Source organism: Citrus clementina, unplaced genomic scaffold (assembly GCF_000493195.1).
Source record: "Citrus clementina cultivar Clemenules unplaced genomic scaffold, Citrus_clementina_v1.0 scaffold_7, whole genome shotgun sequence".
Taxonomy (NCBI): Eukaryota; Viridiplantae; Streptophyta; class Magnoliopsida; order Sapindales; family Rutaceae; genus Citrus; species Citrus x clementina.
The window spans coordinates 14,389,592-14,415,061 of record NW_006262075.1 but is presented as its reverse complement, the minus strand read 5'-3'; the positions used below and the strand labels follow the sequence as shown (position 1 = coordinate 14,415,061).

The 25,470-nt window shown below is 36.7% G+C and overlaps 1 protein-coding gene and 1 long non-coding RNA gene across 2 annotated transcripts; one reads left to right on the top strand and one right to left on the bottom strand.

Annotated features, from left to right (window-relative positions):
* Nucleotides 1-522: 522 nt before the first annotated feature.
* On the top strand, nucleotides 523-2,063 carry LOC112096966. Its single transcript, XM_024181218.1, has 2 exons — nucleotides 523-1,188; nucleotides 1,482-2,063. Exons 1-2 carry the CDS (start codon nucleotides 523-525, stop codon nucleotides 2,061-2,063), a joined length of 1,248 nt encoding a protein of 415 aa, XP_024036986.1.
* Nucleotides 2,064-11,644: 9,581 nt separating this feature from the next.
* On the bottom strand, nucleotides 11,645-14,705 carry LOC18037638. The gene is made up of 4 exons (XR_002904548.1): nucleotides 14,455-14,705; nucleotides 13,767-13,935; nucleotides 12,325-12,403; nucleotides 11,645-11,861 (listed from the first exon to the last, which is right to left on the bottom strand). It is a non-coding gene; the product is annotated as an uncharacterized LOC18037638 (long non-coding RNA).
* Nucleotides 14,706-25,470: the final 10,765 nt, after the last annotated feature.

Below are 25,470 nucleotides of genomic sequence, written 5' to 3'. Positions count from 1 at the left end.
TCTGGTCTTCTGTTTACTGGTATGGACCTGAGGTTCCCTCTCTTGTCAGAGGAGATTCCGACCTGAACATGGGGCTTTATGAGCATGTCCATTGCATATCTAGGCTTGCGTTTCGTCTGGCCTCTTATAACGGTTAGTGACGTGGCATCTCCAGACTCTTCGTATTTGAAATTTGAAACGACGGGCTATCCATCCTCGATATACGGTGGATGAGCTGTCACTCCTATCACTCAAACGCTTCCATTTCCTCTTTTTCGTTTCAAATCCCTAAACTAAAGTTACTTTCGTTTTGCTTATTCGCTTCTTTGCCGTGAGACAACTCCTACGAACTTCGTTCATATTTTTCTGCGTCTGGAATCTCCATTTACTGGGTCTTTTCCTTTATCACAGTAACACTTACCAGTGCCAGTCTATTCTAGGTATAGCCTTTAACCCCTTCTTTGGTTGTTGTTGATTGGGTTCATTGTTTCTCTTTTGTACCCGTATACTCGGGTTTGCTTTGTTTTCTTTTGAGATTTCGATATGTCAAATCGGAAAAGGAAGTTAATTGCTGATGTGAGTAATGAAGAAACAGGGGATTCAGACCTTAACTTATCAATACCCACTGATTTTTTACGTCCCTCTTGTAGTATAGGCCCCTCCCATGGTAGGGATACCCTTGAGTACCCACGTCCCTTGGCTACTTCTCCCTCCCCTAAACTAGAGCTTGTAGGGAATAGAAGTGGACCTGCGTCGCACTCTGGTGAGAACCACAGTTCTGGTGGGGTTGGGGTCCCCGAAGAAGTGGGTAATGGTGAGGGAAGCAGTTCCGAGCCGGGCGGGCACCCTAAGAAAAGGAACCTTGGCCATAGGGTAGAGGCGGATTCTTACCCTATTGACTACAAAGCTTGTGCCACCACACAAACTTATCTATTCAAGCTCAAGAACCTCTACAACATTCCTGAGGAGGTTCTCCTTATAGTTCCTGGGAAATGTGATGTTCCGAGTTGGCCTCCGCCGGGGTATGTGACGATGCACCTGGAGAGTTTCAAATTAGGAGCTCGACTACCCCTTCAGCGTTATTTTGCTAAGATACTGGGTGGTATGCACCTGGCCCCAGGTCAGCTACATCCCAACGGGTGGATGGTTCTCTCAGCTATGTATGTGTTATGGGATAGGTGTGGATCAGAGGAGCCCTCCCTTGTTGAAGTAAAGCATCTATACCAGCTGAGGAGTAGGCCGAAGAAAGCAGGCTGGTATTATTTCATGTCGAGCTCTGCGAAGAGGAAGCCAATCACCGGCTTCCCCTCTTCATGCAAAAATTAGAAGAATAAATTCTTCTTTACTAGGGGAAGTTGGTGTCCAATAGCTAGTTCGTTGGGTGGTGATATTTACCTTCCAACGCATTTTGTCACCTCAGGTCGTTCATTTTTTGCCTATACTCTTTCTCAAATTGTCATTTATTGGGTTCTTTAACTTTGTTTGCTCTTTCAGAATCGTAGGGTTTGATTAAGGAACTTGAAGACCGACCTTTGCTTCAAGTGGAAACTGCTCTGGTGAACGCGTCCACCTGCCAAGACCTCCTGTCACCAACAAACCTGGTCGGTTTGGGTTTAGTGGACATAACTGCTGGAATGGATAACAAGATCCTTAGCGCTATGACTAGAAAGCATGGTCGGGTTCCAAGCAACTCCAGCAACCCTCTTCCTCCTCCAAAGAAAACCAGCGTCGGTCCTTCCAAGGCTCCTGTTCCTACGCTGCCCCCTCCTCTACCTTGTAAGAGTGGTGGGGAGAAAGCTTCCGACAAGAGTCCTGAGGTCAGCACTCACTCTGAAGGCCGATCCTCTCCTCTTCCGCCTCGGGATCAAGGCGACTATCTGACTCTGTACCAAAGAGACTATGGGAAGTCAGTGGGACCGAAAATGGTCAACGACATTGAGAGCATGGATCTCAGTGAGTTGGCTGGTTCTGTCCAGAGGGTCTCCTTCAAGCTGGCCACTATAGTTTCTTGTTATAAGAACAGGGCCACGCGTCATGAGAGGAGGCTTCAAGCTGACAATCAGGATTTGAAGAAAAAGGTTTAATCTGCTGATCGCTCAAAGGAGATGCTGGCTGAGCTGAACAAGCAGATCACGGACCTGGAAGAGAAAGTTGTTGTTGCTGAGTCCACCTCCTCCAAACTTGACGGTGAGTTGGGTGACCTGAAGTCTGATCTTCAGGCTACTTAAAGTGAAAGAGATACTTTGAGGACCGCCCTTGAGGGAGAAATCAAATCCCTAAATGAGCAGTTGGCTGAGCCGAAAGGCAAATATGTTGATGTGGACGATCGGCTGGATGCAGAGTATGACTCTGGGGTTGCTTTCTGCTATAAGTGCATCATGTCTGTGCTTGAGGAAGAATATCCCGAGCTGGACATGAGCAAGCTAGAGGCTGGAGTGCAGAGATCAGGTAGAGGCTCCTTTAGATGGGGTGCATGAGGGGGAAGTCGGGGATCGTGTTTTTGAAGTGGGTCAATGGTCCATGCCTCCTCTTCCCGGTGTTGCTGATCTTCCACCTCCCGAGATTGCTGATCCTTCACCTCCCGAGATTACTGATCCTTCAACTACTGAAGCCGTCGACCCTCCTAATTTTTAGGTCTATTTTTGTAGAAACTCTAAATTTTCATCTGCTTTGTAAACATTTTGAGCATAAATTCTAGATGCTTTCTATTGGTTCTTCTGTTGTGGTTTTGCTTATAGATCATTTTTGTAAATTTTCTTAACGCTTTTAGTTAGCTTTGCCTGCTAGTCCTTTAATCGACCGAGTAGAAATAGGCACTTGTTTGTCATAACCAAATTTGTAGATTTGCCTGCTGGTCCTTTAGGCGACCGAGCAGGAATAGACACTCGCTTGCCTTAGTAGAATTTCGTAAAGTTGCTTGCTGGTCTTTTGTTGACCGAACTGGAGCAGGCACTTACTTGCCTTTGTAGAATTTTGTAATATTGTCTACTGGCCTTTCGTTGACCGAGCAGGATTAGGCACTTACTTGCCTTAATGAAAATTCTGTAAAATTGCCTGCTGGTCTTTCGTTGACCGAGTAGGAACAGGCACTTGCCTACCTTTGTAGAACTTTGTAGTATTGCCTGCTGGCCTTTCGTTGACCGAGCAGGATTAGGCACTTGCTTGCCTTAGTAACATTTCGTAAAAATTACCTGCTGGTCTTTCGTTGACCGAGCAGGATCAAGCATTTATTTGCCTTTGTAGAATTTATAGTATTGCCTGCTGGCCTTTCGTTGACCGAGCAAGATTAGGCACTTACTTGCCTTAGTGAAAATTCCATAAAATTACCCGCTGGTCTTTCGTTGACCGAGCAGGAACAAGCGCTTGCTTGCCTTTGTAGAACTTTGTAGTATTGCCTGCTGGCCTTTCATTGACCGATCAAGATTAGGCACTTGCTAGCCTTAGTGAAAATTGCGTAAAATTGCCTGCTGGTCTTTCGTTGACCGAGAAGGAACAGGCACTTGCTTGCCTTTGTAGAACTTTGTAGTATTGCTTGCTGGCCTTTCGTTGACCGAGCAAGATTAAGCACTTGCTTGCCTCAGTGAACCTTGCTAGTAGGGGGATTTCATGCCGAATTTATCTTTATTGAAATTTGAATGCATCACAGAAATACAGAATATATGCATGTGTAACAAGTCATCATGCATTTAACAGAGATAACTTATCAAAATGAAGACTTAGTAGAGCACTTTGCTTACTAGAAATACTTTTTCAAGTGCTCGGCGTTCCACGACCTCTTCACGTCTCGTCCATCTGGGTACGCTAGCTTATAAGCTCCTGGTCCAGTCGCTCGTATCACCCTGTACGGGCCTTCCTATTTCGGGCCAAGAGCGCCATGGTTAGGATCCTTAGTGTTTTGATTCACCTTCCTAAGTACCCAATCCCCTGCTCGGAATTGCCTCATGCGTACGTTCTTGTTGTAATAACGCATGACCCTTTGCTGACACTGAGCCACTTTCTATGAGGCCCCTTCCCTTTTCTCCTCAAACAGGTCCAGGCTCAAGCAGATCTGTTCATCGTTTTGCTCTTTATTGAAGTATTCTGTCCGATGTGTTCCTACTCTAATTTCTGCTAGGACTACCGCCTCATGACCAAAAGTTAAAACAAACGGGGTTTCCCCGGTGGCAGTTTTGTGAGTTGTCCGGTAAGCCCACAGTACTCCTGGTAGCTCGTCGACCCAAGCTCCCTTCTTCTCTCTCAGTCTTGTTTTCAGGAGTTTCTTTATTACTTTGTTGGCTGCTTCCACTTGTCCATTTGCCTAGGGGCGTGCGGGGGTGCAGAACTTCAGGTCCACCCCCAGGTTCCGGCAAAATTCTTTGAAATTGTTGTTGTCAAATTGCCTCCCATTGTCTGTAATGATGGTATAAGGGATTCCGTATCTGCAGATAATATTCTTCCAAATAAAATCTGTCGTCTTTCTCTCCGTGATTTGGCTGAGGACTCTCACTTCTACCCACTTGGTGAAGTAGTCTATTGCTACAATTGCATGTGCTGCCGCTCCTCGGCCTTTTGGTAACGGACCAATCAAGTCGATTCCCCATTGAGCAAAAGGCCATGGGGATGTCATAGTGGTCAGCTTTTCTTGGGGTTGTGCAAGAACCTCGAGAAGCTTTGGCAGATTTTACAACTCTTTACCATCCTTTTCGCATCCTGGTGCATGGTTGGCCAAAAGTATCATTGCCGGAGTGCCTTGAAAGCTAAAGTTCTTGCTCCCAAGTGATTACCACATATTCCTTCATGAATCTCCCTCAGTACATAATCTGCCTCTTCATCATCCAAACATCTCAAAAGGGGCAAGGTGAATTCTCAGCGGTAGAGCACCCCATCAACCAGCGTGTACCTTGCTGCTCGGCATTTTAATTTTCTTGCTTGCCTTTTGTCCTCCGGTAAAATGCCATCGCGGATGTATGCGAGAATCGGGTCCATCCAGGATTCTTCAGTGCTTACTCTCATTACCTCTACTTCCTCCTCTATACTCAGCGAGGTCCTCACCTCTAGTGGAACTCACTTAGGTAATTTTGGATCTACAATTGCAGCCATTCTAGCCAACATATCTGCTCGGTAATTCTCATTCCGGGATATCTACTTTACCTCTACCTCTTTGAAGAGTCCAACTATTTGTTTCGCCTTCTTCAAATAAAGCCCCAACTTCTCTTCCCTTACTTGGAATTGGTCGCAGAGCTGATTGCAGACTAGCTGGGAATCTGCTTGGATTTCTACTCTTTCAGCTTGTAGCGCGTGTGCAAGCCCGAGCCCAGTAATGAAGGCCTCATATTCAGCTTGGTTATTCGTAAGCTGGAACTCGAATTTTACTGCATAGGATACCTCGACCCCTTCTGGGCTCCGTATTACAACTCCTGCTCCAGATCCCTGTTCACTACGTGACCCATCAACCATCACCAGCCACACCCCCTTTGGTTTCTCCTGCTCTATTGGTTGTTCCTCCTGAATCTCTTCTCCCTTTTCAGCACGGTCAACCATAAAATCGGCCAGGGCTTGGACTTTGATTGCTCCTCGGGGCCTATAGGATAGGTCAAATTCGCTCAGCTCTATGGACTATTTTACTAACCGACCAGATGCATCTGGTTTTTGAAGCATTTGCCGAAGGGACTGGTCAGTCATCATAACAATCTGGTGGGCCTGGAAATATGGTCGGAGTTTGCGTGCTGCCGTTATTAGAGCCAGCGCCCACTTCTCCATCAGTGGATATCTGGTTTCTGCGTCTACCAGGGCCTTGCTTGTGTAGTATACCGGATGTTGCTTTCTTTCTTCTTCCCTGACTAAGACCGAGCTGGTAACCCATTTAGAGATTGCCAAGTACAAAAGCAGCTGGTCACCCTCTCTCGGAGTTGATAGTAACGGGGCGCGGGCTAGGTATTCATTTAGCTGTCCAAATGCCTCCTCGCATTCTGATGTCCATTTCGTATTCCTCCCTTTCTTTATAGTTTGGAAGAAAGGGTGGCACTTATCAGTGGCTCGCGAAATGAATCGGTTCAATGCTGCCAATTTCCCTATAAGGCTCTGCACCTCCTTAACTGTTCGTGGGGACCTCATTTCTATCACCACCCGTATTTTTTCCGGGTTAGCCTCGATCCCTCGGTGGCTCACCAGGTATCCCAAAAATTTACCAGAGCTGATCCCAAATGCACATTTCTCCGGGTTCAGCTTCATTTCATACCTCCTCAGCAATTCGAAGGTCTCTTCCAAGTGCTTCACATGATCCTTCGGTTCTCTTAACTTTATGATCATATCGTCCACATATACCTCTATAGTGTGACCGATTAATGGTTTGAAGACCTTATTCACTAACCTTTGATAGGTAGCTCTGGTATTTTTCAAGACAAAAGGCATCACCCTGTAACAAAACAAACTCATGTTAGTTATAAAGGTGGTACTCTTCTCGTCCTGCTCGTTCATGGATATTTGGTTGTATCTTGAGAAGGCATCCATGAAGCTGAGCAGACTATGCCCCATCGTTGAATCCACCAATTGGTCTATTTTTGGTAAGGGAAAACTGTCCTTCGGGTAGGCCTTATTAAGGTCTGTGAAATCCACACACATTCGCCATTTCCCGTTGGCCTTCTTCACCAACACTACGTTGGAAATCCACTCTGGGTATTTAGCCTCCCTTATAAATCCTGCTTTCAACAATTTCTCTACCTCGGCATTTATGGCCTCGTACATTTCTTGGTTAAATCACCTCCTTTTCTGCCTCACTAGTCTTGCCCCTTTCTTGATTGCCAGCTTGTGGCAAGCTATCCCGCAATCAATATTTGGCATGTCCTCATGAGACCAGGCAAATATATCTGCATAGGACTGTAGGCATTTCACTAGCTCGCCTTTTATTGTTTCGCCCAATTCTAACCCGACCTTAACCACTCTGCTCGAGTTACTCTTGCTTACAACAACTCCCTCCAGCTTCTCAACAGGTTCTTGGCGACCATTTTTTGAATCCCCTCGGTTATCTAGAAAGGTAACCTGCAGCGTTTCCTTGGCCGCTGTAGTATAGTAGCTCCTTACCATTCTCTGGTCGCCTTTTACTACGCCAACAACTCCATTTACTCTGTACTTCAACACCAGATAATGCGTGGACATTACACATTGACTTATCCTCATGAACGGTCTCCCCAGTATCATCTGGTAAGGGCTTCTTTCTTCTACCACGACAAAGTCTAGCATAATCGTTCTTTCAAACGGCTTTGACCCCACAGTAATCGGGAGTTCAATGATCCCCATGGGGGTTAACCATCCCCCTCCAAATCCCTTCAATGAGGTATTTGTCTGCTCCAGCTTCAAATCCAAAATTCCCATATCATATAGGGTCGACTTAAACAGAATGTCAACTGAGCTGCCTGTGTCCACAAGTATTCGCCGCAATTCTGTACTAGCCACCAATGCCTTAATCACTAGTGCATCCTCATAAGGATATAAAATGCCCTCTTCGTCCTCCTCTGTCCACATAATGGAAACTTGCCGCACTTTTGCTCTCTTGGCTGCTGGCAAATTGAGAAGCACCTCTTTGCCAGTCATGGCGTATCTCCCATAGTTCTTTCGTGCCATGTTCGAATCCCCAGCCAATGTTGGCCCTCCTGCTATCACACGAATGGTTGGCTGTTCACGTTTCAGATCCCTCTCAACTCCTTCATCTCGCGTGTGTTGTGATTCAATGACGGGGGACACTCCATCTACATACTCATCCAAGTATCAATTCCTCACTAAATCCTCCACCTGAATCTTTAGGTCACAACATTGGCTGATAGTGTGACCGTGAGTGTTGTGAAATTTGTAGAATCTGCTCTTATCCCGTTGGTGAGCAGGTTTTGTTATAGGGGCTGGAGGGTACAGCAGGCCTCGTCCCTCGATTCTTTCATACAACTCCTCCTTAGGGACTTTTAACGGGGTGTATTGTCTGTACGCCAAGCTCTGGTCAATCAGCTGGACTGCTCGGCTATCATGAATATCGTCCTGAGCTGATATTGAAGGTAGCTGACCTGGTCGCCCAGTTCTGGAGTTGGCTGTATATAGTGCTCTGGGAGCGTTGTGATAAGGATGGTTAGCCAACTGCCGGAATTCTCGTTGCCGCTCCGGGAATAGGGGGCGCGGAAGCTGAGCTCGATTGTGTTGGACCTGTTGCAGTCTCTGAGCCATGGGGTAAGGGCGAGACCGAGCTGATATTGCACCCATCAGTGAGGATTCCCCAGCTCGCTTTCCCGACCTGCTCCCACTTGGGGTTCTCCTTTCCTTTCGTCTCAGCTCCTCCAGCTGTTCACTCTTTATCCTTGCCGATTTTTTCTCTTCGATTTCAATGTCTCTCCTCGCCTGCTCATACCCTGCTGAATAATTCTGCACCAGGGGACTTCTTAGGTTATACCATAGCCGGCCTATCCTCATACCCTCTTTTAATCCTCTCAACGCCTGCAGATGATTGAAAGCTCCCAAATCAAGCACGGCCTGGTGGTATCGTTTTACAAAATCCCGAAGGGATTCTTGTTTCTCCTGCTTCATCCCCATTAGTTCCATCATATCATCCTCTGGGGTCACTGCTCCTCGAAACTGTTCAGCCAACTCTTGGTACATCTGCTCGTACCCTTTAATACTTCCCTGTGACAGCTTGTTGTATCATTCTCGGGATCGTCCCTCTAGTGTCAATGGGAACACCCTGCACCTCTGAGCTGGTGTCAACCCCTGAACACCCGTCATGTCGTTGAAACGTTCAATATGCACCAGCGGATCACTTCGCCCGGAGTATTTGAGGTCAGGGAAGCGGAAATCACTTGGGATTACAATACCCATGATCTCGGTTAATAAGGGAGACTCTTCATCTAGCATTATCCTCCAACTCGGGGGCTTTCTCTTGCCCTGAATATCCTCCATCACCTGCGCCAATCTGCGCACCTCTCCCTCCAATTCTACAGCACGATCAGGATCACGCGCAGCTATCTGATCTCGCTCCTGTTCGGCATTCTGCAACCGCTGTCTAAGTTCTCCTTCATCAACACTGGCCCTTCAGCCATCAATTTCCAGTACCCGTCCGGGGTGAGGTTGGTCCCTCCCTTCATCCACACGTTCTCTTGGAACCCGACCAGTACTTCTATGGGGATGCACCTCATTAGGTTAGTCTGCCGGCGGAGGGATTTCCTCGACTCTACGCCTCTAGAGGCTGGGTTCTGCTCCAACTTCATCTCTCCCCACGGGGGTTTCACAATCCCTTCTCCGCTCATCCCTCAGCTCATACAGTATGGCTGCGAGCGTCTCCATTTGTTTCTCCATCCGCTCCAGTCGATCTTTCATCATCCTCTCTCGAGCTTCATTCACAATTTCCCGGAGAGTGATTGTCTCCACAGTTTCATTGTCCTCCCTCAAAGCATCCTTCCTTGCCACATCCATACCTAACCGTTCGCTGCTTCTCTGGTAATTACTAATTTGCCGGTAGCTTTTTATTCAAGTCCCCACAGACGGCGCCAATATGTTAATGCTAAAATCTGCTCGTCCTTTGCCCGACCAGACCTTTACACCAACGTTTATGTTATCAACAGTGAGGATGTCAATTTCTTCTTACTTCGACGATAGCTCTAGTCACTGAAGTTGGAATTATCCTTCCTTCTCCCACTAAGTCTGCGTTCACAAAAATGGATCAGAGACGCCGGTGGATTTGCTGGCATAAACCCTCCAATGCCTAAGTTAGCACAAGGTGTTTACGGAAAAACCGTGCAATTAAGATTCGATAAATTGCTTATAATGAGCTCACAATTTTGTATTGAAAATGATCTGGTTTCAATTTGGCAGAGTTTTCTCTTCTCTCAAATTTTTCCCCCTTCTTCTTCATTGATTTCTTCCTCTTTTATAGCTGTTGTCCCACATTTTCATTCACCCTTCATCCCCCCTTTTTCGAGTAGTGGCAGCCCCTCATGGGGTTCTAACTGCTACATTGTGGGCAAACGTAGGATTTCGCGTCTCCTTCAACAGTTCTGGGAAAAGCGCAACTATCGTGATTTTGTGAGATCGTGTTCCCGCTCTTTGGGGGATGGGTATCGACTCGGTATATGTTTTTGGTCGATATATTCCTCTGGCCGGTACTCGTCTCTGGTCGGCCCATATTTGTAGAAGGCTCATTATCAGTGTTCTGCTCGCACCACTCGGCTGAGGTGGTCCACCCCGGCGTGGGGATGATGGCATGGCCGAGCTGGTGCTCTTATTTACCTAACAGTGTGTGTTTTCTATAAGGACTGTCGTTGTTGCCAAAGGGCAATTCTATCCAAATGCACAAGGCATGGAGTGACAATCTTGAACTAGAATTGATTTGATTTGCAAAATTGTTGATGATCACGTTTATGTTTGCATTACGACCCGTGGGCTCTTTTAAGAGCAGTTTATTATGAATATTACCCGTGAATATTATATTCATATAAAAAGGTAATAATAATCTATTATACTCATCAAACTATTTCCTATACTTCATAAATGGAAAGGTTTTATGTGGAGTGCAAACATATAAATCACCAGCCCTCAATCTTCGATTATTATAAAATAAATTACTAATACAAAAATCATGAAATTTGTAGGGCTTAAATAAACGTATTAATATATAGGCCATAAAAGTTTCAAAGCCAAATTCAATCAAAATTATTCCAAATAACTTTTTTTTCCCAAGACTATTATGTCCTGAAATCTGGAATCTAAAATTGAGAACTTTTACTCGTTAATTCACAAAAAATTAAAATACAAGGAATTAGGAGCCCAATTTTAGATATGCCTTTACTCATTAATTCACAAAAATTCAAATACAATGAATTAGCATCTTGGCCGACCAAAACTCATAAAATAAGCTCAAGAATCAAAACTTTCCAATCCTTAATCACATAGATAAAACATAATAACTCTAAGTTTATACTCTAACTTGAACATTCATGGCCGACCAAAGATAGAAGAAAAAGTTAACTCTTATTTTATCGTCAATCTCTACTTTATGCCTGCTATTAGTTAATGGGTTAGATGAAAATGTCTAAAATGGGCTTTGCAAAAATTAGGCCCAACTATAAATAAGTACAAGCGCCAATATAGTATTAATACTAATACTAAATGTTTGTAGTAATAATAAATAACAATAACAATAATAATCACAACACGAAAATTGACAATAAATGACTGAAAAAAAATCATAAAGGGGGTAAATGACAGTGAATTTATCTATCTATATATCTATCACTCTTTTATAATAGAAAAAATGTGTCATTACATTAACATACGATAATGTTTCGAAGTCATATGTCAGTCATCTTAAAAATTGAATATTTTAATTAGTTTTTGGCTCGAAAATTAAATTTTATCTTAAATTTTGGCGGGAAAATTATCTTTTACACGTATATTATTATTCAATTAATTTTAGAGGGTAAACTATTTTGTTTGTGATCGAATTAATAATTGAAATTTTTTATCATTAATTATTGTATTTGCGACATAATTTATGACTGGTTTTTTTTGTCCCAGGATCTAAATTTATATTTAAAGAAATTCTAAATTATTTTATTTAAATTTATGCATTCCTACATATGAATTTAATCACAAATTCAATATAAACCAAAAGTTAAATTATACATTCTAACAAGTCTAAAAACACTTTATATTAATAACACCATCCAAAAACACTTGTATCCAACAATTAACCCATCCAAAGTAATAAAAAAAATTTAACTCGAGCAAATGCTTTAAATTTTACAAGCTATGAAGCCGTCAAATCTTGTAGTGCAAGACTTCTCCCATATTTTCAGTGAAATTCCACTAGATAAATTCCTATTCTCAACAAATACCCAGCAAAACTCCTAAGTCCAGCAGTTTCTCTCAACCTGCAAGTGCAACACCAATTGACTATAGCCAATAGTATCATTATAAAGAATTATCTATTAAAGTAAAACTTTCAAGTTTCTCATGTAACTTAAACTAATTCTTTGCGGCAATAAAATGTGGAACCAAAAGGGTACCCATAAAGGCAGCTAACTTTCCTTCAAAACTTAGGCATATGTGAATATAACTAATTAATTCCTTTACCCTTTTGTTTCATTTACAATTAATATCCAATTATAAGTTCATTTTATCTAGGTTTTGAAACAAGAACTTAAATATGGCTGAGGCTTAGGCACATGTGAATATAACTAATTAAGTTCTAGCAAAACTATTATATGGGATCAAGTTTCCTGCAAACTATCAAAGCAAAAACAATGCTTATTTCCACAGAGGGAGAAAGACTACTGGGAATAATTGACGACACTAAATGAATCAAACTGATAATGGAAGCATCAAAATGCTTACCAGATCTTATATCTTCCCTAAGTTGACCACTTTTCAGCTGTCTCCAGATCATTGAGGATATGAGAACCCACCAGCATATCTGGACCACAAAGAGCATCGGCAACATTGTATTGAACAAGTAGTAAATGAAAGTATCTCTGATAAGTTCAAGTAGAACTAAAGATCGTAGTAGGAAAATGCAAATCAAAAAAGCAAATAAGCCAAATAAACTGCTAGATGACCAAATAAGGTGGCATCAAATCATTTATCATGCAGGCAAACCTTGTACATTTGATGACCCAAAAGGGGAAGAATATTAATCGTAGAATGACCCAATATATTGCAAATAATCCAAAGATCACAGTTGCTCCAAGTTCATTCTCAAAATACTTAAAAAACTTTGGCAGCTTGAATCATTTTGCAGTTTCAAAAGAGAATAAGGGGTCATGAATATGATGCACCCAATGAAGAAGTAAGGTAAACATCTTTACAATAACAGTGAAGTAGTAACAATTAAAATATTCCAAATAGCTTAAGAAACCACACTTGTTTTCTATGTCACCTAACATAACTCATAAACTACTAAATTTAAATGATTAAGTGAACCCAGAATATTTAATGCCACAAATTAGAAAAGAGTTACCCAAAGGCACAATGAAGACCAGGGAGTTACAGAAAATAGTTTACAATTGTCTGAAAACTGAGATGCAGGAACAAGACAGAATGCTGGGTCTCGTATCTTATTCAGTGAATACCTCTTTACAACAACTTAATTGTCTATTATATGCTTTTTCAGTGAATACCTTTGTAATACTCCTGCAAAGAACCCAAAAACAACTCCAGCGAAAGTCGTTACTATTAGCAAGTTTTTGTAAATATACTCTAGAAAATATCAACCACAGAAACAATGTTTTTCCTCTTTCTTCCAAAGCACTGATTATTCTTTTGGCTAAAACAAACACTATCAACAACTTTGCTTAAAAAAGCTACTCAATTTTTAATTTCTAGTATAATTACAATTCTTGAGATAAAATTTCAAATACTTAGATAATATCAATTATTTTTGGGTATCATTGAATAGAAAAGAGTGTTAAACATATGTATAAAAGAAGGAGACAGGTGTGTAAAGAAGAGAAATAAAGAGGACAAAAAGTTGGGAATTAGGATTGCATGCACATTGATTATCAATAGAGTAGCATCACCATTCAACACCTCATTTCTTAAACAAACACTGTCCCACATTGAAGAAACTAACAGAATCATAGAGCCACTAAAAACAGAAAGCCAAAGAGTAAAAAATAAAAATTTATTCCATATAAAAATCCAAAGCCAAATCCAAGTTAATAAGTTCCTGCAATAACTATATATATCGAATATAGAGTACAAGAATAATAAGAGATAAAACAAATCAACGAGCTTACTTATAATATGAGCTCCAGGTATAAACAGAGACATCACATTACCTTACAAATGTTGGTTGCCGTATTCTAATTCCTTGCAGTTTTGGGGCCAAATAACAAAGTTAATCTTTGGACATGTTGCATAGATAACATGACAATTACAATCCACTAATGAAAGTGTTAATGAAAAACCTTTTCATGTAGTCACTTTATCAAAGATGTAGGTTCCAACCTACAAAAATTAAAAATTAAAATGAAAGATTCAACAGAATATGCCACAAAATAAAAACTAAGGCAATTCTTTTTCTTTAATGCATTCCATCAAACACCTAGTGGGCTTCGTTAGAAACTATTATTCCGTCTAATTTTTTTCAGTCCAGAAAATACCAATATTAGCCCCAAAAAAGAAACAAACTGCTGAATAATATCATCAAAATGCAAAGTTCATACGTTCACGATGCATTCGGCATAGACATAAGCACTTGAATGTACATGAACATTTAATAGCTTAAGCTTTAGCATGTCAGTAGAGATAATTTGAGAAACAACCATGAATCCAGCCCAAAAATCAGAAAAAGGAAAAAAATTGACAAAATTTAGAAGACCTAACAACTTAATCAATTTAAAATCTATTTACAATCTCACGTATTTCTCTGAGAATCTAAAAAAAAAAATCAACATATACGAAAACGAATTTACTCGATCTTCTATTATGAAAAAGCAATGGAAGTCCTATGAACGGGAAATTTACCTCCTAGCAGCGGCGGCTTGGCCTGGCTTTGAGCGACAGTGATGTGGAGTTGTGGTGACATGGAAGCGTAACTTGGTGAGACTTGTGGCCTAGTTTTGCGCGTGCATCGTCGTCGTAGTTGTCGTCAGTGTTCTAGCGACAGCAAGAACACTATCTGAACAGCGACAAAGATGCGGGATTGATTTCTAGGGTTTGGCAAGCGTGTTGTTTCACAGTGTTAGCTGATTAGTGGTATGCGTTCTGTGGTGAGCAATAAGTGACTAAGAGACTGTTTGGTATGGCTTATTTAAGAGTTATAAGTGCTTATTTAATCGTATAAATATTTTTTAAAAATTTTTATGGTGTTTAGTTATTTTTTTAGTAGAGTTTTTTTAACTTAAATAAGTTAATTTACCTCTATTAGGAAAAGCCTAAAATTTGAACTTTTGGAAATAGAGGTTATATAACTTTTCTAAAAATATATAATATAAAAAATATCACACAGTTTAATGGTTCAAAAGTATTTTTTTTATTGACAACCAAACACCCAATGACTTTTTGTCCAAAAGCTCTATTGGTATAAGCTCTACTGCTATAAGCTCTATTGTTATAAACTCTGTTTAATAAGCTGTACCAAACGGAGCCTAAGTGAGTTCGGTGACATGAGAAAATTTTATGTCTTAGTCTAAACGCCCCGTTTTGATTTTATTTTTCTTTTAATAAAAAATTAATTTAAAATTTGGTCAAACTCGGTCAATGTTAAAATTCTATCACAAAGTTTTTGATAGAGTATATTTTTATCACTATACTATCATAAATTCTCGATAAACATAAATTATATCACAAGTACATCATTAATCATTTGATAAATAATAATTTTATCACAACCCTATCATACTCTTATGATATAGCGATTTCTATCATAAAGTGTCAGTCATCTCTATTATCATTTTTCTTATAGTGAATGACATAATAAAAAAATTTAACAATGAAATATGAAAATAAATCAATAACCATAATAAGCAATCAAATTAATACTAATAATTATTTACTTAATTTTTAGACACTACAATCCTGGATAAAGATAAATGAATTAGATGAAATGACCCGCTCCGAATTGTAAAGGTGAACATGTCTATTTATCATCTAACTTGACTAGTAATAAACTTATTAATATGAATTTACAAAAAAAAAGGGGGCAAAGTTTTCCCTAAATTTATGACTTTTTCAAACCAGCAATCAAATTAATACTAATAATTATTTACTTAATTTTTGGACACTACAATCTCTATAGTTTAAAATTAAATTGGGGATCGGAAACTTCACGAGAAACAGTGCAATAGGCAGCCAGATCGAGTGATAGATTGGATACTTTCGTTGGCTATTTTTCTAAACTCGATGATTTCAACACATATGTTAAATCTTCAGATGGTCAAAGGTAAAAAAATTTTCATTTTCAGGTGTCGACAGTTTACAATGGTTCTGTCGCGAATACTAGATTTTATAGCTTCATTCGCACAAGCAAAGCAAATAAATCAGTGTGCTTCTATGGGTGCAAAATCTGTGGAAGAGAAGGTGTTACCATTTTGCTCCCAAAAGATGTTCAAAGGACTAATTATGCGCGATATCGAAGATGTTACAAGCTTAAATGATGTTTTGTCAAAGGAACAAAGACTAGTTAACGCTGCCTGGTTTTCACATCTTAAAGCTCTTTGGTTTTCCTATTGTCCTAATTTACAGAAGTTGTTCTCACTTCAGCTATTGCCTGCCCTCCAAAACTTGGAATTTCTCGTAGTCCGAAGCTGTAAGAGAATTGAGGAGATAGTAGAAGTCAATGATGAAGAAACTCAGAAAGAATTAGGAACAAGTGCAATCACTATTACACTTCCAAGATTGAAGAAGTTGTGGCTTAGTTTCTTGCCAGAACTTAACAGCGTTTGCAGTGATAATGCAGTATTGATTTGTATTTCTCTCCAAGAAATTCAGATAACCCCCTCCTGCCCCAAATTGAAGCGGCTCTCTCTTAGGCTTCCTCTGCTTGATAATGGACAACCATCTCCACCCCCTGCCCTTGAAGTTATTAAGATAATGAAAGAATTGTGGGAATCATCTGCTTTGGTCCTAAATCCTTACTGTAAGTTCGAGCAGAGCTAGAATATATGGTACCCAATATATAATGCAGCAACTCATCTCTGGTTATTTTCAACGCCCATATCTCCTTCTCTACTAAATTTCCATGTCAATTTGATTGTTTTTGCTGCATGGTTTTGGTCCAGTAATGTTTTGCAGCTCGTTCTGTTTTGCAGGATTATATAAGTGGCCATTCCAACTGCCAAAGCTTGTTCAAGAATAAATCCTTCCATTGAGAACCAAAGCAGATGTATGTTATCAATTTTATCAATTGTGTCAACGTGACTTATTGAAGTTGATTTTTATGCAGATTATCAATTTCTTTTCATGTGTAATTAATTTATTTGCTAAAAGCCTCAGAAATCTCCAAATATTATCTTTAGATAAAAGTGATTGCTCTTGTTTATGGCTCATGGCTGTTTAGCTTTCTCTTTTATATTGGATTTCTTCTATTGTCCTAATAATTGTTGCTGATTCATACACATCAAAGGTTTCACCGCATCATATGTTTTGTTAGAGATTTTTCTATTCTAAATATCACTAGAATCTAGAGAAATATAATTTTGTTTTTCCGGAAAAATTTAACATTTTTAATTAATAACATTTCTTCTTATAGACAATTATAACAAAGCAAATAGGAGAAACATTAGAAACATGAAAATATTGGACATTATTTTATCAATTTGTATAAATTATTTTAGCATTTTTTTTCCCATTTCAGGTGTGTAATTTATTTGATAATGGTAATTGTTTATGTCTTTGTTAGTACGACTTTTTAAGTCATCAAGTTAAAATGGAGAGAACCGTTACCGCACTACAAGCCACGTCATCATTTTTGTTCTCTAGCGGTGGAAAATATTATAAGGGCACCTGATAATTTAAAAAGGATAAACTTGTTCATCTATTTATTATTTGTTTGAAGGGTGAGACGTAATTTTATATATTTTTTAATTTTATTTTTCTTTGAGAACTGACTACTCAATGGGAAAAGGACACATTTTAATCATAGGTATTGTAATGACTTAAAAAAAAACCATGAGGTAAAGTCTTTAATGAGGATACTTCGGTAATTTCAGCTCGTTGTATGAGTATGCAGTAACCACGTTTAGAAGCAACATATATTACACAATAAATAATGGGTCCTTTATTGTGTATATACGTAATAACTTGTTTGTTAATCACCCTACTATTTTTATAAACCCATCCCACCTTTATAAAATAATTACAATAAATTTACATTATTTTATAGAATTATAAATTAATAATAAGTTTGAATGATTAATTAATTAAATCATTCTTTTAATACTTTTTTTTCTTACTTTGTCTTTCAACAATATTTAACAATTTAAGGTTGCTTTAAGATAAATTTAATTTAACTAGTTTACCCTTATAATATAAAATAATCAAATTACCCTAAGAAATATATATTATTGTAACTAATTGTTTAGACATTTAGTTTTATGTTTTATAATCTAATATGCTTTATATCAAATTTAATAATTTTCAATACTCCAGATGTCCTAATTACGTCTCGTTAGTTTAGTGGAATATTAATAATCATACTAAAAAAGCACTACTTCTACATCATTAAAATATAAAAAATTTTGTCTAAAAATTTATTAAAGTTAGAGTAAATTTTTAGATTTTTTGGTACTTTTATCTTATAAGGTTAGAATAATTATATTAATTTATATTAAAACAACCTTATTGATCAAATATAATAAAAAAAACATAGTCTCATAAAAATAATAATTAATGAATATGGATTTAATTGGTTAAATTTCTAAATTTCTTCTTAATTTGAAATTTAAAAAATAATGTGCATTTGTTGAAATAATTTTTTAAAGTTGGGGTGGGTTAATTAAATTTATGGGGTGGAAATAACACCACCCTTGTTAATATTCCTCCAAACCCAAAGGGAGGACATTGTTAATCTCCCAATAAAATAAATTCTTTTATATTTGAATGGTCATATTCCCACCACACACATTTTATAAAAGTGATTTCTCTTGTTTATGGCTCATGGTTGTTTAGCTTTCTCTTTTATATTGGGTTTCTTCTATTGTCCTAATAGTTGTTGCTGATTCATACACATCAAAGGTTTCACCACATCATATGTTTTGGGAGAGATTTTTCTAATCTAAATATCACTAGATCTAGAGAAATATAATTTTCTTTTTCCCAAAAAAATTAACATTTTTAATTAATAACATTTCTTCTGATAACTATTGTTGCCTATTTGATCATCTTTATCTTGTATTTTTATTAGATAACATAAACAATTATAACAGGGCAAATAGGAGAAACATTAGAAACATGAAAATACTGGACATTATCTTATCAACTTGTATAAATTATTTTAGCATTTTTTTCCCATTTCAGGTATGTAATTTATTTGATAATGGTAATTGTTTTTGTCTTTGTTAGTAAGACTTTTTGAGCCATCAAGATAAATGGAGAGAACCGTTACTGCACTGCAAGCCACGTCATCATTTTTGTTCTGAAGCGGTGGAAAATATTATAAGAGCAACTGATAATTTAAAAAGGATAAACTTGTCTATCTATTTTATTATTTGTTTGAAGGATGAGACGTAATTATATTTTTTTAATTTTATTTTTCTTTGAGAACTTACTACTCAATAGGAAAAGGACACATTTTAACCCAGAGATATTGTAATGACTAAAAAAAAAAAAAGGCGTAAGTCTTTAATGAGGATACTTTGGTAATTTCAGCGCGTTGTATGAGTATACAGGAACCACGTTTAGAAGCAACATATATTACACAATAAATAATGGGTCTTTCATTGTGTATGTACGCAATAACTTGGTTTGTTAATATTCCTCCAAACCCAAAGGGAGGACATTGTTACTCTCCCAACAAAATAAATTTTTTTTTTGGGTAATTTTTAAAAACCTCCCCTGAGGTTTGGGCTTGATGCAAGTAGATGGCGAGAATTTACTTATTTGTAAAAAACCCCCTACCGTCAGTTAATTTTAACATTGACCGTTAGTTGACTGTGCAAAGACAATATTACCCTTAACAACAGTTTGGAGACGGAAATAACTAAAAAAAAAATTAAAATTGTTGGCTATTTTACCCTCTTTAAATTATTGATATTTTCTTAAAGTTCCTACAAGAAAGATAAAATTAAAAAATTGAAAAATCCTCTTTAAATTATAGATATTTTCTTAAAGTTCCTACAAAAAAGATAAAATTAAAAACTTGAAAATGAAATAGTTATAATCTTTACCTATGATATTGTAAATCTTTGGAATTGACAATGATAAAATTGTCAAAAAATAGGGTTTGTGCTTTTCGCGCCAACAATTTTAATTTTTTTTTTAGTTATTTCCGTCTATAAACTGTTGTTAAGGGTAATATTGTCTTTGCATAGTCAACTAACGGTCAATGTTAAAGTTAACTGACGGTAGGGGGTTTTTTACAAATAAACAAATTCTCGTCATTTACTTGCAACAAGCCCAAACTTCAGGAGAGGTTTTTAAAAATTACCCTTTTTTTTATATATATTTGAATGGTGATATTTCCATCACACAAATTTTATAAATCCACCCTATTTGCAGAAAATTATTACAACAAATGTAAATTATTTTTTAAAATTCAAATTAAGAAGAAATTTAGAAAGTTAGTCAATTAAATCTATATTCATTTTTTTAAATGGGACTATGGTTTTTTTTTTTTTGGTTATATTCCGTCAATAAGGTTACTTTGACATAAATTAATATAATTACTTTAACCCGATAAGGTAAAAGTACCAAAATATTTAAAAATTTAATTCAACGCTAATAATTTTTTATATGAATTTTTTTTATATGTTAATGATGTATAGTAATACTTTACTAGTGTGGTTATTAATATTCTACAAAACAACAAGATATAATTAGGACATGTGGAGTATTATTTTTAATTAAATTTTATATAAAACATAAAACTAAATGCCTAAACAATTAGTTTCAACAATATATATTCTTAAGGTAATTGGTTATTTTATAAGGGCAAAATAATGAAATTAAATTTATCTTAAAACAACCTTAACTAGTTAAAAATTGTTAAAAGACTGGAAAAAATTATAAGAAATATTTAATTAATTAATAGTTCAAACTTATTATTAATTTGTAATTTTACAAAATAATGTGAATTTATTCTCAAGTGCAGGTGCCCTTAATTTTTTATTGCGGACACATTGTTAAGCAATGTGACTTAATAGAGTTTATTTTCAACACATTATAAAGTTGTATAGTTTAATAGTATAAAAATTAACTATATTAAATTATATGCCTTAACAGCATATCCGCATGAAGAAAATGAGGGCACCTGCACTATAAAAAGACTGTACTTTTGAATATACATTATATGTCTAGTTTATTTTTAAGGCAAGGATGTATCTGCAATTTGATGAAGTATTGGTTTTCATATTCTAAAGAATAATTTGAAATTATATAAAAAGGTTGAGAGAAAAAACATGATGCTGTTGTTGGGGCCGTTTTCAACATATCAGCGAATTCTACTGTTCATCAACTATTCTACATAAACCCAACTAAATGGAAGAATGATAAATTTTGCTTATAATCAACCAATTTTAGTGTCCTTTGACTAGTTTGCTAATTTTGTTGTTCTCAAGTTGTTAAGACAAAAAATAACACCTGAACAACCTTGTTCTTCTCTACTTAGGCTGAAGATATCTATTTATATTTGGATGACGATTTAGTAATATTTTGCAGCTTGTTCTACCATATGTTTGCAAGATAAGTAACAAAGCCGATTGCCAAAGGCCCAAAGTTGGCTCCAGAATAAATCTCTCAATTGAGCACCAAAGTAGAAGTTGAAAATTATGTATTATACATTGTGGCAAAGTGATGCCGTGCTGAAGGAATACTCGATTTCTTCTTGTATACGTCCTTGAAAGCTCAAGAAGGAGAGTTCTCACAAAGAAGAAAATATTTCAATTAAGAAATACTGAATATTATTAATGAAAAGAGATCATGTCAAGAAACAAGGATAACAAGCCATTTTATACTAAATTGGACTATCTTATTCCTAATAAAATTATGGCTCCTTATAAGAAAAGAAATATTACTTAAATAAGAAAATAAATCCTAATCAAATTAGGGGAAAGTAGAAATTAAATTTATACTCCTACTATGAATAGGGTGGTCCTACATCAGTCTCTTCTCCTTAGAAGAACACGTCCTCGAGTTGATTCAATCATATGGCAATGGTGAACGACCATGATACTCGAACAAGTCTTGAATGTTGAAAGTTTTGGAAATATTGTAGTTCACCCGTAGGTCCACGACTCAAGCATTGTCATTGATTTTCTGAAGGATGAGAAATGGTCCAATCTTCTTTCGCTTGAGCTTGTTGTATTCCCCAAAAGAAAATTTGTCCTTTTGTAGATTAATCATTACTTGATCTACTACAGCAAAGGATTTGAAGCGCCTATGCTTATCTGCATCTGCCTTGTACTTAGTTGTGGATTCTTCTAATTTATTCTTGACTTCCTCATGAACATTGATTACTTTGTCTACCATATGATTAGCAATGATGCTTATTCCAGGTAGTTTAGGCAAAGGAACAAAATCTAAGGTATGTAAAGGAGGTCTAATGTAGACAATCTCAAAAGGTAGCTTCCCATTTGATTGATTGGGCACATTATTATATGTGAACTGGGCTCGAGGTAAAACTTAGTCCCATTGGCAGAGATTTTCTTGAATCAAGGTTCGTAAAATATTATTTAATGTGTGATTAATAACTTCAGTTTGCCCATCTATCTGTAGGTAACAAATACTACTATACTATAAGGAAGTATCTAGTCTCCTCTATAAGGTCCTACAAAAGTAGCTTAGGAATTTAGACAATAGTCTTAGATAACCCATCTAATTGAACAACCTCTCAAAATAATAGTTGGGCAATATTTCTTGCGTCTAAAGTCTTCTTGCATGGAATGAAATATACCATTTTAGAAATCAATCAACAATCACGAAGATAGAATTTGTTCCTTGTTGAATTTGTGGAATTCCCAAGATGAAATTCGGAGACAAATCTTCCCAAAGAGCCTTAGGAATTGGGAGGAGTGTGTAAACCTATATTCTATACATGGCCTTTAGTTATCTTTTAAGATGCGGCTAGTAGTATCGTACTTTTACTAATGCAATGCTTTTATCTCGACCTTTCAAAAAAAATTTCCCATGTGTGTAATTCATTCCTTAAAAGCTTGATAAATTTACAAAAGTTACCTTCACAAAACTGATTTGTATTGTTTATGACTGTTTAAGCTCTCTTTCATATTCAATTAAGAAAAAGATCTTTTATATTGATTTCTTCAATTTTGAATTTGTCTTCCTTGTAGTTGTCACTGTAAGTGTTAACTTACCATATTCGGTTTAAAACATATTGTATTTTCATTTTTATTTTCCTTTTTTTTTCTCGTATTAGAGACACAATGAAAAAAATTACAAAATTTTTGTGTACCTATTCATAAAAATTGGTTACATTTTACATAGAAATCAAAATTTGCATTTGCAAATGGTAATTGTAACGGTCCTTCTATTGTAAGTTAAATAGTGAAATCCAATACAACATTACCAGCCGTGTCACCATTTCCATAGCATCCAGGATAGAGAGTAAAAGCCAATTAGCCAAGTCAAAAGTCAAATACAATTCTGTTTCCAAGCAGCGGAAATTAAACAGCAACTAATTACTTTTAAACGGTAGAACTTGCTTCTGTTTACATGCTTTGATTATTTGATTAAAGGGTGACGGCACTGCCGTCAGCGACTGTGAGTGTTTATCTTGAAACTTTTTTTTTTTAATTTAAGGAAGTGCTCTATAACGAAAAGTACGCTTTTGGCATTCCCATTCTCAAGGAAGGCGTGTGCGACTGTGAGTGTTAATTTTTTAAAGTGTTTCTCATTGTCCGATTGAGGAGATTTTGTAACTTCAGATCACTCTAGGTGTATTCTTGCAAGTACGTCTCGACCCAGCGTATAATGTCACAATAAAAAATGGGCCTTTCTGGCTGGACATAGCATGATAAGGTCGTTTCTTATTAGTCCAAAGCCCAATAGAAGTCTTTATTATCCTCCCAACAAAAGAAATACTTTTTGCATTTTTGTGCTATTGTCCAATTTATTTCTGATTATGTATGATGATACCACAAGAGAAGACTTGAATCCCCAATCTTAAAAATATATAATTTATATCTTATTATGAATATCTAAATTAACATCCACAATGCACACGAGAAAACTTAAAATCTCGACTTAAAAAATAAGATGAAGAGGTGCTCGCCCCTCGATGAAGGAGTGTGTTTTATATCACTAAAAAATATTTTGAAAATGAATAGAAAAGTAAGAGGAAAATTTTAATTTTGTATAGAAATGAAATCATGATAGAATAATTTATACTTTTCGACCTCAATAAATAACTAACTATATTTTTTTTTAACATACATATAGGTATATTTCTCCCTTTGGTGTTGAACTTTCAATATTTGTTATAAAATATAATTCAAATATAAAAATGAATTTAATCTACAATTAAATTAATAACTACACAATAAAAAATAAAAAAATTTTAAATTGTACTTCATATAAATAAATTTAATTCTTTTTTATTCTTTAAAATAATTTATTTATAATTATTTTAACCCAATTAGATTTATTTTTTTAATGATTGTTCTATGACAGAATTGGTCCTTGAAGTTTAGTTAAGCTTGAGATGGATACTATCAACAATTGATTATCTATTTTATTGGAATCTAACAGGAAAAGAGAGTTGGGATTTGTATGTGTAGAAAGAAAATGTCAAAATGAAATGTTAATGTCACGTGTAGAGAGAGTTGGGATTAATGACCATATAAATCTTTCCAGAGAATATTAATGTCATATTGTCATTTGTATTAATGACCATATTAATTCTTCTAATTTTTTTTTCCATAGCATATTGATGCCATTTTACTTACAAATATAAACTTCCAGATGTATTTGTCTAGGTATGAACTTGAGCCCATAAAAAAAGTGTTAATGAAGAGTTTATTGCACCTGATGAGAGCTTGCTTGACGATTGTGAAAAACTAATGAGACTGAGGATCTGCAATTTAGTAGTGAAAAATTAGTAATTAAACACGAATAAATTTCAGTTTTCCCTTTCTAATTTCTTTGGGACCCACAAAAATTTTCCCCACTTAATTTTCTATTTGCAAGGGTGTAACTGTGAGCGTAGTCTGATTGCAATTTCAAGGAATAACATCGGTGAAGCCCCGTCCGGAAAAATTTAAAGTCTAAACACATATCGAGGTATCATTTCATCTTCGGTTGTGTTGTCCGCAATTTTGCAATCGAAGAAGCTTCAGCTTAAAATATGACATCGTGAGTAGTGGACAAGTGGCCACTTGGAAATTTAACTGTAGGTGTCAGTTAGAGAAAAGTCGTCATTCGAAGAAGACTATTAGCCTTACTGGTGATGTAGGAGGCCAGTTAAGGCCCAATGTGGTGTTTGGTTGGGAGTATAGAATGGAGAAGAGGAAAATAATTTAAATTTTATTTTTATTTTCATTGTTTGATTAGACAAAATATATAAGAATTTAATATCTATCATAATGTAGAATTTGAAAGTTGCCGGATGTTGTCGGAAAGTTGCCGGAACTCCGCCGAACAACCATTATATATAAAAAATTACATTTCATTAGTAATATAAATAGTTTAATATTTAAGATAAATGATCAATTTATCTAAAAAAAATTGTAATTTATTTCCTTATCATATTTTATATCAAACCAAACAATGAAATTTAATTTCACTACTCTCCTCCACTCCTTTCTTCTCCCTTCCTCTCCATTTCATTTTTTTCCTCTTCTCCCCTCTCTTCAAACCAAACATGGCCTAAGA

What these genes read in the sequence shown, in the direction of transcription:
- LOC112096966 (XM_024181218.1), top strand. Translation starts at nt 523, where the DNA reads ATGTCAAATCGGAAAAGGAAGTTAATTGCTGATGTGAGTAATGAAGAA. An exon ending in AGGAGCCCTCCCTTGTTGAA is followed by an intron (nt 1,189 to 1,481) that starts GTAAAGCATCTA and finishes TCAGAATCGTAG; the next exon opens with GGTTTGATTAAGGAACTTGA.